Source organism: Pholcus phalangioides, unplaced genomic scaffold, assembly GCF_987345545.1.
Source record: "Pholcus phalangioides strain wild (caught in Gottingen) unplaced genomic scaffold, Ppha-v1.0 ptg000027l_1, whole genome shotgun sequence".
Taxonomy (NCBI): Eukaryota; Metazoa; Arthropoda; class Arachnida; order Araneae; family Pholcidae; genus Pholcus; species Pholcus phalangioides.
In genome coordinates this window covers 9,379,550-9,397,947 of record NW_028301617.1, presented here as the reverse complement: position 1 = coordinate 9,397,947, position 18,398 = coordinate 9,379,550, and the positions used below count along the sequence as shown (strand labels likewise).

Genomic DNA, 18,398 nt, shown 5'->3' with positions numbered 1-18,398 from the left:
GGAGAGTTGTGTTTGGTTACAATCTTGGCTGTAGAATATGTTGTGGGATTTTTTTTTTTTTTTTAACAGGGAGATAGACCAGCACCTCCTAGAGCTAGAAGGCCTCTGCACTGTTTGCCATAAACGTCATTCAGACTACCTAGCAAGTTTGCCATATTTTTAAACACAGCATCCTATTTCGTTTCTTCTTATTTTGGCGTAGAATATATTTGGCTAACAAATACCGCGTAGTGATTGGATGTGGGAGCATGGAAATCGCCAATTCTGAGCCCGATCATTTCTTTTTCCCACAACGATGTTACTGGCACGAGCAGGGAAATTTTTTCCCTGAATATTCTAAGAAAAAAAAATGGACTGCTTACTGACGTCACAGGCAGACTGCCTTCTATCTACCTTCAAGCTAAGGCCTTCTATCTCTAGGAGGTGCTGGACAGACTCGCATTTGCACCTGAAACTAGAAAAACGACAGAAAATTAAATTCAACCAACCACCATTGCGCCATCGTTGGGATTCGAACTCGGGTCCTCGTGATGCCCATATGACCTTACAGCTGCCGCCATCTCGATGATAAAAATATTCTCCCCAAAGTCTCCTGGGAAAGTTTCTGTTACTATTTACACTCCGAACACTTAACTTTAGGGAGCTCCCGAATTGGTGGGGGGGGGGGGCAACTGCCAAAATTGAAGGAGTGTCAGTTTTAAGGAGGAAAAAAGTTGATTTTTATACCAAAGTGACGGGGGAAAGTGTGGAAAAACCAAGTCCGCCCTTTCGTGACAAAAAAAAAACCCCAGCGATGTCATGATTGAAAATGCATTGAACGCGAAGATCTCCAGTGTCCAAATGAGCGCCCGAGTGGCGCTGGTGGTAAGATGCTCGTCTACCACCGTGAAGGTTGCTGTCACGGTTCCCGTGTTTGAACCCGAGGGAGGATATAGATAAGGAATTTTCCCCTATCGAACTTGAGGACGAGACGCACCAATAGACAGCGCCTTCATTTCCAACCCGTCTCCTTAACGGCAGTAAATTGCAATACATGGCCGGAGTCGGTGAAGTAGCGTCTGAATGTATGACATCTTCCGCAAGTGCTTGGCTGACATTCAGAAACATAACACAAGAGGATCCTCTGAGAACAAAAAAAAAAGTGGCTACTGGGCAGAGGCGCCGACATGAAGAAAACATTGGGAGGGCTGAAAGTTATTGGTCGCCCCGTATATACGGGACGTGCGTACGCAGATGAGAGAGAGAGAGAGGGTGCATGCGTTGCATTGATTTTTTCAGAAATTATTGGAGGCGCTCAAATGGTCTCAGACCCTAGGTTCTGGCACTTATATGGCTAGTGGGAATGCTACTGGGTTACCCGCGGCTGCGCTCGCGTGGATTTGGTAATCTGAAAATTAATCGGTGATGATTTCCCCTCCATATAACATTTGAAACCCTCTTCGGGGGGGGGGGATGAAATCAGAAATCCCGTCTTAGCCGGTATTTTCGATATAAGATATACAGTAATACTGACTGAATTTAATATTTATGGCTTCAGCGCGGTTTCGACTCAGGGATGATTGTTCTATATAACCTTTGAACCCCCCCCCCCCCCCCCGTACGGGATTGAATTTTGAAAAATTGAATTTTTAGTCTGTACATCATACAAAAATATTGACCAAATTTCATATTTATAGCTTTAGTGGTTTCGGCCAGCACCTCCTAGAGATAGAAGGCCTCTGCACTGTTTGCCATAAAAGTCATTCAGCCTACCTAGCAAGTTTGCCACATTTTGAAACACAGCATCCTATTTCGTTTCTTCTTATTTTGGCGTAGAATCTTCCTGATTGGCTCACAAATACCGCATAGTGATTGGATGTGGGGCATAGAAATCGCCAATTCTGAGCCCGATCATTTCTTTTCCTCACAACGGTGATACTGGCACGAGCACGGAATTTTTCCCCCGAATATTCTGAGCGGAAAATGGACTACTTACTGACGTCACAACCAGAATGCAGAGGCCTTCTATCTCTAGAACAGTGATTCCCAACGTGGGCGTTAACGCCCCCGGGGGGCGATGGAATGTTCCAGGTGGGGGACGGTAGAAACCACGGGTATAACATGGGATTCTATGGGTTAGATTGCTTTGTGGGGCGATGGGAGAAAAAAATTTCTGAAGAAGGGGGCGATGGGACAAAAAAGGTTGGGAAACTATGCTCTAGAAGGTGCTGTTTTGGCTCGTTGCGATTTCTCCATATGAACCCCACTCTCCTTATTGAATTGGATCCCTTAGCCCCGTTAACATATGCAATAAAACATCCTGGGAAGTTCCCGGTAACACGGGGATTTTCGATACTAATCATTCACATGACGATTAGTTTATGCCGGTAATCCCCCCCCCCTCCACCACGTGCGGGGCCGCCTTAAGAGCATGATGGGGGCCCCGGGCGAAGTGATTTTTCTGAGGCCCTACCTGACAAATTTTCGAAAATTTCAACTCTAATTCAAGTTCTAATTCCTTTGAGGCCCCTCTTTCCTTGAGGGCCCTCGGGCCGTGCCCGGGTGGGCCACATGCGTTTAGACGGCACTGGCCTAGACACACATTTTGGCCATTTTGTTCTCGCTCCTTTCCTCTCCCTAGTGAGCCATCTTTTTCGAGGGCTTTTGCCGAATGCCTGACGCTGCTGTCATGTGACACTTCCGCGACCAATCAGATGGATCGAAACTAGGAAGTTCGGAAAAAAGTTGTTGAAAACGAGGCTTTTTTTTTTCTTAAGGCACTGGGGGACAGATAGACGCAAAAGACGAATTTCCTCTCGGAATATGGGGCGGGGGGCATGCAATATTTTCCATACCAAAATACCAAAGGAACGCCAACCTCTACCCGGCCAGATCATAGAAGACGACGCTCCTGGGCCACCACCACCTCTCATGATGACTCTCCCGTGGCCACCTCTCTCCATCCGCATCCAACATCGGCCAACACTGCTAGGAGACATCCACCAGGGGCCACGAGGTCATATACAAGTGACGACTTTCCGGAAGTCGTCACTGGTTACGTGATTTTAACGGAAGTGGTTGATTGAAGATGGCTGACGAACGAGCTTACAGTAGTTTTCGCGGCGCAAAGGATTATGGGAGAGAAGGTCGGTGTCGACCACCAATCCACCCCAAGAAAGATGGGCTTTCTCCAACTAGGGGGAAAAAGTTGCCATGCCGTAATTATCACCAAAGTGACACCTTCCCCCCCCCCCCCTATCTTGCACATGTGAACGGGGCTTTTATGACCCCTTAGGGATCAAATTTCAAAAAAAAAACCCAAAAAAAACCACCTTTCTTAGTTAGTCATGAAATAAATGACCTGCTTGGGGGGGGGGGGTTAAATATCTGAAAAACCCTTCTTAGTTAGTCTCTTCATGCCATGAAATAAAACCAAAAACCTGATCAAATTTCGTGTTGGCAGCGGTTTCAGCTCGGCGTGATTTCTATATCTCCCTTTACCTTTGAAAAACCCTCTTATGACACCCTTAAGGAGTGGGAGGGGGGACGAATTTTGAGAAACCTCCTCTTAGTGAGTCTTTACGTCAAGAAACAAAACTTTTGACCGGATATTATACTTGTTGCTTCAACGGTTTCTGTTCGGTGATTATGAATCGGTCAGTCAGTCATGACACGGTATTTTATACATATAGATAGCTCAAAAATGCTTAAAATATGGCTTGTTACAAAAAAAACATGACTTGTCATAAAAACCCGAGCCCTAATGATAAGAGGCCGTTCAAGTATTACGTCAGCAATTTTTCAGAAATTTTTGAGCCCTCCCCCCCACCCGTCAGCAAAAATTCGGAAAACTCTGACCGCCCCTGTCAGCAAAATTTCGTCATCTCTGCTCCCCCCTCCCACCTCCTATCACATATTGGTGGGAATCACCGACTGTACACGGTGAGGGGGGGCATAGGAGGGCTCCTGCCCCCCCTCCCCAAATGACCAAAAAAATCATTTTTTAATGCAGTTTTGTTTAAAATCAAAATTGCGAAAGAAAATCAATTTATATGTTACTTTAATCAATTTCTGTTGATTTCAATGCTATTTGAAGGGAAAGAACTCAAAATTTCCTTTTAAGAAATTCATTGTGGCCCACCCTCTAAGCCATAGTTTCCCCAACCTTTTTTGCCCTATATGTCGCCCCCTTTTTGAAAAATGTTTTTCTCCCATCTCCCCCAACGCAATCTAACCGTTAGGATCCAATGTTACACCCGTAGCTTCTACCGCCCGCCCCTCCTCGGAACATTCCATCACCCCCTGGGGGTGTTAACGCCCACGTTGGGAATCACTGCTCTAAGCCATATAATGATAACTCCTTGGCCCGTGAACCAAATGTGGTCCGTGGCGTTATCTGATGTGGCCTGCCCCCCCTCAAACCTAATTTTGTGAAAATGAACTAAGCGGCACATATACAGATCGCTTAGGTGACCCATGGCAGAACTCCAGAGCATTTAGGTGACCCGTGGCACATTTTCAGGTCACTGAAGTAGGCCCGTGGCACATTCAAAGATCACTTAAGTGACCCGCGACACAGTTCCAGAACACTTAAGCGATCACATTTAGAAATCCTTTGATTGACAGTTGGCACAGTTTTAGAGCACTTAAGCGACTTCCCACTGAGGCTCTACATCACTCAAGTTACCCCCGGCACATTTCCAGATTACTTAAGTGATCCGTCGCATAATTACGGATCACTTGGATGATGCGTGGCACAGTTCGAGAGTACTTAGGCGACCCAAACACATTTCTACAGTAGATCGCTTGAATGAGCCACGAAACATTTCGAGATCACAAAAGTGGCTCTCTAGGAGAACTTATCAATAGGGAGAGTGATAGTTCAGGTGCCTACAAACCACAGTTCAGAATGCCATTAACAATATTTCATATTTTCATAAAGGGTGGTTGATGACGTAAGCATCATCTAAACTCCCCCTCTCCTCCCACTTTGTCATCAAAAGTCAGCAAAAGGAGGGGGAAACCCCCATCGATGCTGACGTGATACTTGAATGACCCCTAAGCATATTAGTTTCTCCTAAGTCATTTGTAAATTACATGTCACATCATAATGGCATCAACATAATTTCCAATCCTTACTTTAAAAATTATATATTGCAGTTTGGAAGCAATGAAATATTTTTTCCACTTTGAAGCTGCGAGGTTATTATTGTGAAATTCAATCGTAGGCGGAAACTGTATGTCCCTTTTCCTCATCGTACTGGTGACACAAATACAGGGTGGGGCAAAAACTCCGCGCGCGCAAAAACTTTAATAATTCATAAAAACCGGAAAAATAACCGAAATATAAAACGGTTTGCAGGGTTAGCATCGCTAGGTCAGGCGAATTTTTTTTTTTCCAAGACATGCAAAAATATAAGTAGAAAAACAGCCGATAGGTGGCGCTCACGTACACGAATCAAAGAAAAGGTATGCAAATTAAAACGAACACAGAGAAAATGCCTCCAAATCATTTATTACAGCAGTATGTGTTCCCCACATGACCAGGTGACCCCAGGTGATAACACATTGCAGGCGAGTCACAAATCCAGCAACGGCAGAGTGCAGCAGGTCCGGATTTATACATCTAGTATAAATCGGATCGTATCTTTCAGTTCCGATAGGAAAAGGATGGACCGGATTGATACATTCGTACCAGTGACACCTATCGGCTGTTTTATTGAGGATTTTTTCCCCGTCTTAAAAAAGTTCCCGTGACCTAGTGATTCTAACCCTGCAAACCGTTTTTTATTTCGGTTATTTTTCCGTTTTTTTTATCAATTTTTAAAGTTTCTACGGACTTTTTTGCCCTCATCCTGTATCAAAATACATGCAGTCATTATTTGAAACCACAACACACACATTTTAGGTAGTAGTTCACGTTGACTTATTCGAAGGGAAATCACAATGAAACGTAAAGGAAAAACTGAAAAACACAACACTTAAAAGCTAAGCGTATATCTTGTGTCCGTCTTTTCTGGATTTGTACTTTCTCAGGCATTATATAATTCAGAATAATTTCTTATACATACAAAATACCTTTCCTGGTATTCAAACAACTTGATTCTCTCTTAAAACACCAGGATAACCTAAAGAAAATAATGTATTTCTCGTTGTTTTTTCGGCGTCTTATAATGGCGATATTCGGATGAGGCATTAAACTATTGTCTTTCTTTGCGTGGAATGTAAAGCTTGCGATAACCGAATGATTCTTCAACGTTATAACGAATTCTTCTGACTTATAACGAGCTCCGTTCCCACGTTACCACCGCCACCACGTCAGAAAAAACATGTGCTTATAAGAGACTTTCCATACTTTTTCGTAACAATGGAACAAGAGAGACATCTCTATTTTATTGCTCTCTCTCTCTCTCTCTCTTCCTGTCAAATGTTCCTTCAGATGCGACGCCATCTCAAAAAGATGGTCTCTTACTTCTTAGCCAATCGCTAACAAGTTTAAGCGCTTCATCTGATTCACGTGACATGTTGTCACGACCGACACTCTCCTCTCATGTCGGTTATGAATTTATTTCGAAAGAAACGCGTGTATATATGTGTTACTACCAAAGCCCGAAGTTGGCCGATTCGCGACTGGGCCAGCCCAGTTGACCTGACCAATGTCCGAAATTCGGGCTTCCGCCGACTCTCCTATGTATCGATACCTATGCATCCCTATATATGGATCACTAAGATATTCAGATTCTTTCGATCGCTAATCATAATCATTATGGTTAACTACGGCTAATTATTAAGTATCGCCATGTATAACTAGCCGTAGTTAACCATAATGATTATGATTAATTTCGGCTTAATCTATTAAGATCAGAAAAAAATACGCCAATGCGGTTATGACCCCGAATCATAGGGACCGATTTAGGGATGTATAGGGATATAGTATGTAGGGATGTATGCAGGCGCCCGGAAAACCCCCGAATTTCGGATATTGGCCGGGTCAACTGGACTGGCCCCGTCGCGAATTGGCAAACTTCGAAATTTGGCAGTAACATATTTATCTCTAAATAGAAGTGTCTATTACTCTTTGCATTCTAGCAATGGAAATAGTCAAACTTTGTTATAAAGACCTTAGTTGCAACGAAACCTCTGCTATAATGTCAATATTCGGTGGTCCCATCTTATTCCTATGGAGGTTAAAGTTAATGAACCTCGGTTATAACGTCGATGAAAACGTAACGATCTCGGATATAACGACAAAACGTAACGATCTCGGATATAACGACACATTTTTCGTCAATTTGATTCCATTTTTCAAGAAATTCCTAGAAACTATATAAAAAGTATTCCTTGAAACTATTTCTAACTTGGATAATAGTCATAAAAAACCATTTGAAACCGTTAGAAATGAGGCACTCATATACTCTGTACCTGTGCAGGGAAGAATTTATGCCAGCGGTTCTCAAAGTGTGCGTCGCGGCTCTTAGAGGCGTCGCCGAATTTTGTCGGGGTTGTCACGGTCAGCTGCTGATGTTGATGTGTTCCTATTGTTGGTGCTTTGGAATGGATCTTTTACGGATGCAGAATATCTACTGGGCTATTCTGGAGCCGCGGATGAAGAAGGGTAAGGGAGCAGTGGTTACCAAAAGTCTGAGAAGCACTAGGGCTGACGTCGCACCTGACTACGTCTGGGGTTACCTTTTAGTGGAGAATATTTTGTGTTCTTTGCACGCGTCTGTGACAAACGCTCCGCACGTTTTAGGGCGGATTCATATCCACAGACACTCACCGTGTAGTGTCATACATTCTTAAACATCAAAACGTCTGTCTGCGCCTGTACAGTCACGATACGATCGATATGAATGCGTTCATTGGTTTTATGTTAAAGAATGTTTGCCGTGTCTGACACGACACGGTGAGTGTCTGCAGATGTGAATCCGCCCTTTCTCGAGATTTCCGGTGGCCGCTGTGTCTTCCGGTCTGCGAATATCAACATATAGTGTCTGCCTGTATCTGCTATGGCGGGTGTTTGTGGATACGAATCTGGTATAAGTTCAAGCATGTGCCGCTGTGCGGTCATGTGTGCATTCATTCATTCTACAGCGGTGCTGTATCGGGGTACTGGACTCGCCTCGCGAGGAGGGTCCAGTGCGATTTTCCCACTTTAAGATGCAAATGCGAACAGGTCCCATTTGTAAACGTGTCTCCGCCAAGAGCAGTTTTACACGGAAGGAGGTGCGAGTGGCGTAGCAGTAAGATGCTCGTATACTATTACGAAGGCTACCGTCATGTCCGTGGGATCGATCCCGGGGAAAGAAATAGACGATACGTTCTTTCCCTACCGAACCTGAGGTTATCATCGGTAGATGGTGCCTCAATATGGCACCTCAAGACGAGGACAGAAGTATAATCAAGATCTTTTTTTCAGCCTAGAGAGGAAAATTTCCGGCCCATCTCGATCGGTAATAAATTGATGTGTTTTTCAATATGGCAGGAGTTGGTGTGTAGTAAAGTAATAGAAGTATCTCCTATGACACAGAGAGAAAGCATAGCTCTGCCAACATAAATCCGTTACGGCCACGGACACACAAAAGACGTTCGGGGATGCATCAATTAATTATACATTTCTGAGAAGAATGTTTGCGAGTGCATATACGGTTAAAAGTGGGCTAATCCGCTAATATCCCGCAAGGGACCGAGTGGGGGGCCTAGTGCCCGAGTGGCACAGTGGTAAAGATGCTCGTCTTTCACTATGAAGGTTACCATCAACGTCCATGGGTTCGAATCCGGGCGTAGAACAGCAGAAGCATGTTCTCAAGATCGGCCTAGGCCGATCACCGATGAATGGAGCCTTCATTTTCCCACCCAACTCCACTGGTTGGAAATTGCCGTATGGCGATATATGACCGGAGTTGGCGTGCGGTGTAGTGGTGGTAAGAGCTGGGGCCATGTTTGGTGTTATGGTTAAAAGTGGGCGGCAGCATAGGCATTTGTTTACACGCGTAAAATTTGAAAAGTTCACAAGACACTACATGCTGTCACTCTTTTGAGGTCATGCTGTCACTCCCCCCCCCCCCCGCATTCTATAGCATTGTCCCAAAACTGGAGATATCGGGCGGGCTTTACGTCATTTGTCATTGCCCCCCCCCCCCATAGAGAATTTATTGTGTGAAAAAACAAAGAGAATTATGAAAATTGTCTCACCCCCCCCCCCACGTTGGAGCCCTACGAGCCTTACCCTTGCGGGGGGGGCGATATGGAACCATGCCTTGACAACACAATAATTGCAAAAACTTGAGTGAACAGACATGGCCTAGGGCAGTAATACCAGAGACACTCTCCTCTATAAGACTATCACACGGACAACAGTGCATTTTGGTGCTTTCACCCCCCCCCCCCAGTAATTTTTCCGAAGCGGCAAATAAAGGCAAAGAATTTAATCCGGGTTCTATCTTGTTCAAAGCCTAGAGCACCAGAATCCCGTTCCCCCCCCCCCCCGGATTGCACTCATCTAGTTTTTGCCTTGGGAACCTTGTAGTAGTAGCGTTACGTAGATATTTTTGGCGTTAATGTTCAGCTCTATGCAGGGCAGTGCCGTCTTAACACATGGATCTACCCGGGCACGGACTGAAGAGAAGAGGGGGGGGGGTCCTCACAAAAATTAGATTCGGTTGAAATTTTCTAGAATTTACCAGGTAGGGCCTCAGAAAAACCACTTGGCCCGGGGATCGATGATGCTGTTAAGGCAGCCCTGATGCAGGGGCGTACGAAGGCTCGCAACTTGGAGGCGGCACACCGGATTTCGGGGGGGGGGGGGGTGGGGGACGATGAACTTCTTCCAGAAAAATTTCCGTCACGAACCTTAAAACAGTCTTCTAAATTAACAGAAATTGATTAAGACGGTTCATTAGTAAGAGCTGTGATGTTGTTATAATTATCTGGCATAATTGAGAACCATTAAATAGCTATGCACCAAGAAACAACAGGGCGATTTCTTTAGAAGTGGGACGTATGGTCAAGTACATTTTGTTGGGTAAATAATGGTGTAGGGGACACTGACTACACCATTGTTTACTACCAAAGCGCTACCACCACAGACTTTGGGCGGATAAAAAATCAGATTTATTCCAGGGTCCCCTCTAGGGTAGAGACAATTTCAGCCTCCCATCAGGATTGTCTATAGCAGTGTTCCCGAAAGTGGACAATATTGCCCCCGGTGGTACAAGGGGGGGGGGGCGATACAAGCTATGGGTATAGCATAGGATCGTATGTATTCGCTTGAGTTGGGGGTGGGGCGATGAGAGATAATAATTTCTGCAGAAGGGCGGGGCGATAGAACAATAAATTTGGGAAACTATGGTCTATAGCAGTGATTCCCAACGTGAGCGTTAACGCCCCCTGAGGGCGATGGAATGTTCCAACGTGGCGGTAGAAGCTACGGGTATAACATGGGATCCTACGAGTTAGATTGCGTTGGGCGGCGAGGGGAGAAAAAATTTGTGAAGGAGACAGCGATGGGGGACAAAGAAGGTTGGGAAAATATGGTCCTATATAGCAGTGTTTCTTAACCGCCGGGCCCTGACATCATTCATACCGGGACAGCCGTTTCATTTTTTCTCATTCATTTTCCGTTGGCCTTGTGTTTGGCCGGGCCTTAAACTCACAAGAACTGAATGGAAACCGAGCCGCGAGCTTGCCAAGGTTGAGAACCACTGCTCTATAGGGACGGCGCATAAGGCTTTACACCCGGACGGCAGGTGAGCTCGAGCCACCCCTGCGTTTGATGATGTTACGACTGCCCTGCAGTCAGAAATAGGCCAATCATACGTTTTCATTCCATATTTCATTACATTATTCCCATGTTACGGGCCAAGTTCTTCGATCCACACACGTCAATTATTTTCAACATGTTTAATCATTTCTACTTCTTCAACTTACGGATTCGTAGACTCTCGTTAAATCGACAGTTGTTCCTACGGACGGTCGGGGCTGGAAAAAAAAATCAAGCTTATAATGCTTCACTGAAGCGGCTACAACAAAGAACCGGTAGTATGGCTGCCAGAAGTAACAAGCGCCACAAAAATGATGGCGAGAACAGCTGTCAGCGCCGTACGCACAATGATTGATATTATTGTTATAATTACGAGCGCGGGACTCGACCCCCATCACGTCACGTCCTATGAGTCACAGCACGGTCGTCAGTTTTAGATCTCCGCTACCTGGAGCAATGGGATTCGGCCCTAAAAAAAAATTTCAGCGGATTCTGACGTAGCGGGGATAATTAAAAAACATATTTCATATTGCAGAGTATCGTAAAACGTGAGTATTGTTTACAATCGCGGTGCATTGTTCGTAGTCACCGCTTGAGTTCGGGGGGGGGGGCGATAAGAGAAGATAATTTCTGCAGAAGGGGGGGGGCGATGGAGCAATAAGTTTGGGAAACTATGGTCTATAGCAGTGATTCCCAACGGGGGCGATGGAATGTTCCAAGAAGGCGGTAGAAGCTACGGGTATAACATGGGATCCTATGAGTTAGATTGCTCTGGGGCGATGGAATGTTCCAAGGGGGCGGCAGAAGCTACGGGTATAACATGGGATCCTATGAGTTAGATTGCGTTGGGGCGATGGAATGTTCCAAGGGGGCGGTAGAAGCTACGGGTATAACATGGGATCCTGGAGCAATTGGATTCGGCCCTAAAAAATATTTCAGCGGATTCTGACATGGCGGGGATAATTAAAACACAAATCTCACATTGCAGAGAGTATCGTAAAACGTGAGTATTGTTTACAATCGCGGTGCATTGTTTGTAGTTACCGATAACAATGTATCGAGATAACAGTGAGGCGAGTGCGAGGAACGTGAACTTACTTTCCTTCGGTTTCGTAGAAATTATCATCGATCGATTCCCCCCGCGGTGTTATCGATCCGTGGAAATTTCCAAATTATTTGACACTAGATACCCGCTATATCGATTGTATCGATAACAAAATGGTTCAAAATATGACTTCGGAAGAGATAAGGGGCAAATGTTTCTTATCGATATCCGCGAAAGGTAGATATAATACGAGAATAGATATCAAAATCGCACGAATCGTTCATTTCAAAAATGTAGTGATTTATGGCATTTGATAATTAATGAATAGGATTGCCAAGATTGCCACAATAATGTAGTAATATTTAAAAAAAAAATGAAATTACGGGGCAGATATTTTCATTGATTTTGCTCAAGGGGCCGTTCAAGTATTACGTCATCATCGATGGGGGAAGGGGGTTTTCGATTTGCTGACTTTTGATGACGAGGAAGGGAGGGGGTTGGATGATGCTTACGTCATCAACCACCTTTTATGAAAATACGAAATATTTTTAATGGCATCTTGCATGGTCGCGCCAAAAACGAGAAAAACCTTTCGATAGTTCGTGGGCACTTGAAGTAATATCGGGGGGGGGGCAGTGTTTTGCTGACAAGGGGGAGGGGGGGGGGTCAAAAATGGCTGAAAATCTGCTTACGTAATACTTGAATGGCCCCTAGTGCAGTGTTTCTTAACCTTTTTCAGCTTATGGCCCCCCTATAGATAACATTTTTTCTTGTGCCCCCCCCCTCCTGTATAGCCCAGGGCCCCCTCTACCCTCATCCAAGATTGAGATGCTTTTATTTTTTTTTTATTATGAATGAAATTTGAATAAATCGGATCAATATCTGGAATCCTGGCTAGGCACGGATTCAAATGGTGTATTATCCTCCCACCCAGGAGTCAAATTATATGGTAAAAAACGGTCTGTGTAAAATACGGGACGATCCAACGAACCTGCACGATAAATCGATAAAGCTGGAAACAACAGCTTACATATGAAGAAATCATATTACCAGATCCCATATAGTGCAGTCCCCTCCCTCCATTATAGACATGAAGATCCGGGTCATGCCCACATAGACCCAAGGGTTAAGATGCCCCTGGTTCTATGGACGGATCTGATTGATTCTGAAAGTAGTAATATTTTTCATGTTTCCCTTATAAAGCTTTCTCTTCACAGCTTTCTATGACTCCCTTCACCACCTGTCGTAGATCACCTTTCTTCTGATTTTCTCCCGTGGCCCCCTCTAGAATATCTCAGGACCGCAAGGGGGGGCCATATGGCCCCAGGTTGAGAACCATTGCCCTAGTGTATTGTTGAAGTAAATGCAGTACGTATGTATTTTTAATAAATAATGCATCACACATTCCAAGTGATAAATATTTAATAACTAATTATCACTTACCAATTAGTAATTACATTATTTTTAAATTATTTACTTCATTTTTTGAATTAATTTATTTTCATTTCAATCACACACGGGATCTGACGAAAGGCGTCACTCTTCCTTGTTAATACGACAGATACGGATACTGGCTGAGTGAGGAGATATAGATGGTTCAGGAAAGGAAAATTCATCTCTGCCCTCACGGGGACACGAACCCCGGTCTCTCAACCCGTAGAGCACTCGTGCGGCAAACGAGAAACCGGGGTTCGAGTCCCCGTGAGGGCAGAGATGAATTTTCCTCTCCTGAAAACATCTCTATATCTCCTCACTCAGCCAGTAGCTGTCCTATTAACAAGGGTGAGTGACGTCTTTCGTCATATACCGCCATCTGGTGGCCCTGATGTTATCTGCGAGCTATTAGCAGAATGTTACCACCGTCCATTGCACACGGAGCCATTCAGCATATACACACATACGCTCCAAGGAGGGGAAATTCTACCTTCCTTTATAGTATAGCTAAGTTGATAGAGCACTCGTCCGGCAAACGAGAGACCGAGGTTCAGTCCCCGCGAGGGCAGAGTGATTAACTTTACGCGTATGTGCACTTAAAGCATTTTTTTCAATTGTGCTTGGAGAAACTGTGGGCTGATAGCATTACTGAACGTAACTTTGAGTCATGGGCGGAGATACGGGAGGGGTTGGGGGGCATTTCCCCCTCCCCCAGCGTCAAAGGTGGAGCCACCTATGCTTTGGGGGGTGAGGGGGAGGGGCCTAGCGCGTTATCAAGGAGACATTGTGTCCTTGGGGAAGACCATGGGAGTGGAGGTTCATGAGCCCCTCATTCAAGAACTAGTGGGAGAACATGGTCATATCCACAGGCGAACTGATGAATCACCATTGCGCGTCTCAGCGAGAGCTTATGAACGGGACCTCGTCTGAGGAAGATGAACGGAGAAATGAGGAGTCCTTCACTTCAAATGAGATTAAGAGATGTGTTGAACGCAGGGCCATGGCCCCCACAAGGGGTAGGCTGACAAGGCTCCAGCCCTGGGGCCCGGGAGGATTTTAATCTTTTTTTTTTCCACACTATAAATTAATCATAAAGGGGGGGGGCTCCCATGAAAGTCTGGTCGAGGGGGGGGCGTAAAACATCCCAGTCTAGAGGGCCCTGCTTCAGGATGTGGGGGCCATGCGCCGGGCCGTCTTAAGAGCATCATGAGCCCCCGAGCCAAGTGATTTTTCTGAGGCACTACCTGGCAAATTCTCGAAAAATTCAACGACTTTTCATTTTTCTGAGGCCCCCTCTTCTCTTGAGCCCCCCCCCCCCCCCGTACCCGGGCACGGGTGGACCCATGCGTTAACTTGGAATTCTGTCAAAAACTTTGTAGAAGAGAATCACATGTTCCGTTAATCATGTGTTTGACCGGGCCTTCGAATAACAAAAATAAATGAAACCGGGCTGCGGGCTTCCAAAGGTTGAGAACCAATATTTTAGAGTAGGTTAATTTGTAAGCATTGTGTTACATTTATTTTATGTAAAATTACTTATTATATTATTATTGCGTTGCATTATTGAATGAATGACGCTTTCATCAGTCGTTTGAATGAATAATTGGGGAACGAATTGTCTATAATTGCACATTATTTCCTATGAAGAAGTTTGATTCGAATAACGAGCACGTTGGCGGAACGGATTGAGTTCGTTAACCGAAGTTCCACTGTATAGATATAAATTATACAACATTGAATAATTTTTTATTCATTCAGAACCGAATTATCAAGTCTGCCAGCGGACCACCTATAGGCAGTGCCGTCTTAAGGCATGGGGGACACCCGGGTACCTCAAGCGAAGAGGGAGCCCTCACAAAAATGAGATCTGGTTGAAATTTTCGTGAAGTTGTTTGGTAGGGCCTCAGAAAAATCGATTGGCCCGGGAATCCCCAATGATACTCTTAAGACGGCCCTGCCTATAGGCCATCGTCGCCGCGGAGCATAGGTTGAGAAACGCTGTATTGATGAATGCGTTCAAATCGAGCATAATCATCATGTGAAATGAGGATTCCTTTTCATGGTCATTGAATCGGAGGATCGGAAACTCGTTGGAAATTTTCCAATGTCAAGGGGAAAATCGACTGGAAATGGCGGAGATGGGATATATTTCTCAGAATTTATACAGCAAAGAATAAAAATTTTATTCTTTTCTCGAGAAAAAGAAGATAATACATTCTCTCTTCTCTCTCTCTCCGTTGAAGGAAACAAGAAGAATGAAAATGAAGGAGGGAGAGGGAAAAAAAATCCGAGGACAGGTTTGAGGACAAAGAAACTAAAAAAAAAACCGCCAAATATTGGCGAAGGGGGGAGTTAACGGGGTGGGGGGGGGGAAGGTATAGAAGCTGAATCATAGCCGCGCAGGTGTGCGGCGATGCCGCCAAATACAGGTAGCCCTCTCAACAAATTCGCCAAATAAGGCTCTTTTTTTCCAATCCCAGAGTTCCCGTTGGTAGCGCAAGCTCTATTATTATTATTATTATTATATGTATGTATTATTATTTGAGGAGGGGGGAGAAGAAGAAAGCTCTTTACACACACACACACAACGGACGGGGAGAGGTTTCGGCTTATAACGTCTCTAACGAGCGTCGGTTGAAGTCCCTTTGTTTTCGCGCTCTCTTGTCATCTTTTCTTGCCGCCAAAAAGGAAAGCTCTTTAAAAACGAAATTTATTCCTTTGGGTAGTTATCGCCGAAAATTATCTGCTCGTTATCTCGCGGAAGGAATTATAAAATAAGAAGGGAAAAGTGTGCTATATTTAAAAAGAGCTATTTATTCTTTATTTTCGGTGGTGTGTTCTCCGAGCGCGTCCTCCGAAAAAGTGAACGACCCAACTCCATATACTACTTACGTACTTCTTTTTTTTTTTTCTTTCACTCTGTGCATGGTCCTCCTTCGACTGGATACTCGAAGGAAAGTGGTGAACGCGTACCGTTATGAAAATGCTGCTGAAACTTCGAGTTCGATCTTAAGCCGTTGAATATTACATCAAGATGCAAGTGTCGATATCGAACCCGTTCACCGCCTCCAACGTCAAGCACAAGCTCGGCAAACTCCTCAACAAGCGCTGCGTGATAATCACGGAGTACGACCCTACCTTCAGAGTCGTCTACCTCGGCAACGTGCTGACCCAGTGGGCGAAAGGCGAGTCCTGCCTCGAGAAGCCGCTGGCGACCCTGTGGAAGAACTACGTCCAGAACATGAAGCACGAGATAGCCATGAAAGTGACCGTCACCAACTCGGGACTGAAGGCCTCGACGAAAGAGCACGGCCTCACCGAGTACTGGTCCAACCGGATCACGTACTGCGCGTCCCCGAAGCAGTACCCGAAGGTTTTCTGCTGGGTGTACAGGCACGAGGGGCGGAGGATGAAGCAGGAGCTGCGCTGCCACGCGGTGCTGTGCGACCGGGAGGACCGGGCCCGCGCCATGGCCCAGCAGCTGACCCAGAGGCTCACCAGCGCCCTGCAGGAGTTCCGGCGGGAGAAACTGAGCCGGCAGAAAGCCAGACTGTCGCTGGCCAACTCCTGCTACGAGAACCCGACGATCCCGAGGCGGAAGTTGCTCCTGAGCACGGGGTCCACGAACTTCAGGCCCCCTCTGGAGAGGTCCAAAAGCGCCCCGAAACTGACCTCCATCGAGGAGATAGTCGAGGAAGAGTTCGAGGAGGAGGAGGACCTCGACGACGAGTGCTACGACGACGACTTCATCGGTTACACGGGATCCGTGATATCGGAGGTCGAATCGTCTTCGGACATCGTGCCCGACGACGTCGACTCGCTGTCCGACCACTACCACCACATGACAAACGGCCACGACACGGACTCTCTGGATTCGGTGGACGATTTGCTGCCGCACGTCCGGCAGAAGAAGCCTCTGAAACTGATAGACGAGGCCGTCGACGAAGTGGACAGCGTGTCCGACGAGTCCGGGTACTCGGAGGACAAAGAATCTTACAAAGAGGACAATAGCGTCGCGTCTTACAAAATGTGAGGACGGAGAGACACTTGTTGCGTGTGACACTGGACTAATGAGATCTGACAAAACATTCCCCCCCCCCATGTTATTATAATGTAATAATTACCCACTATATATAGAAGAAAAAAAAAAGGAATTATGTGTGTGTGTTTTTTTGAGGGGAAAAAAAATGGCTCTTCGAAAAGGATTTCATACACATCATCTCAGGTACGTCTGAATGTACAGGATACGCGCATGTAAATATGTAAATGTATGGAAAAATTTGTGTGTTTAATACAGATTCATTATTATTTTTCTAAACCATGTTGCCATGTGCTTCTTTCATTAATGATCTAGAAAATTGCAAAAAATTTAAGAGTTTTAAGCTGAGTAAAACCTTTACTAACTGTATTTAGTCGAAAATTTAAAGTAATTGATTAATTATGAATTAATTATTTTCCCGTAATATTTTGGTATTTATAGTTCTTTTATGTTAATATATAAATTATTTTATAGTGTATTTTAATTATTTTGAACAAATTTATTAACGAAAAATACATATGCAATATTTTATCGATTATTTTTTAACAAAATTTTTCCCATTGTTGGAAATTCGAGAGAGAAGCTAAATTCAACTTTAAAAATAACATTATATATTGAGTATGAAATTATGATATAAATTATAAATTAAGTATGTTATTGAGTAAGGCTTGACAAATCCTAGGCGCTAGGTCACTATGGCGATTGTTAAACAGGTATCTCTGAAAAGTCGGGGAAAAAACACCATTTAGGCGTGTTTCTCTTAGGGAAATTTATGCTTTCCTCCTATTTATTTATTTCCATTTTGTCAAGCACCTGTGATGTATTGAAAGTATGGTATTAGTTACGTTTAGAAAATATTTCACAAATTCTGGTAAGCGTTCGGCATTGCTTACGGTTGTAGTTGCATACAGAAGTTGTTTGCTAGTTGTTGTGCATTGCTCACGAACACGGTTGCACAGAGAAAATTTTCTGCTAGGCTTAGAACATTGTTTAAGAACGCAGTTGCATACAGAAAAATTTCTGCAAAGCTTTGTTTAAAAACCGTGGCATACAGAAAAATTTCTGCAAAGCTTTGTTTGAAAACCGTTGCATACAGAAAAATTTCTGCGAAGCTTTGTTTGAAAACCGTTGCATGCAGA

General features: G+C 44.7%; 1 protein-coding gene across 1 annotated transcript; it reads left to right on the top strand.

Annotated features, from left to right (window-relative positions):
• Positions 1-15,779: 15,779 nt before the first annotated feature.
• Positions 15,780-17,538, top strand: LOC149068370 (protein FAM43A-like). Its single transcript, XM_089251765.1, has one exon. It carries the CDS (start codon positions 16,255-16,257, stop codon positions 17,251-17,253), a length of 999 nt encoding a protein of 332 aa, XP_089107891.1. The 5' UTR covers positions 15,780-16,254; the 3' UTR covers positions 17,254-17,538.
• The last annotated feature ends 860 nt before the right edge of the window (positions 17,539-18,398 follow it).

Coding starts and splice junctions, on each gene's coding strand:
- LOC149068370 (XM_089251765.1), top strand. CDS start 16,255: ATGCAAGTGTCGATATCGAACCCGTTCACCGCCTCCAACGTCAAGCAC.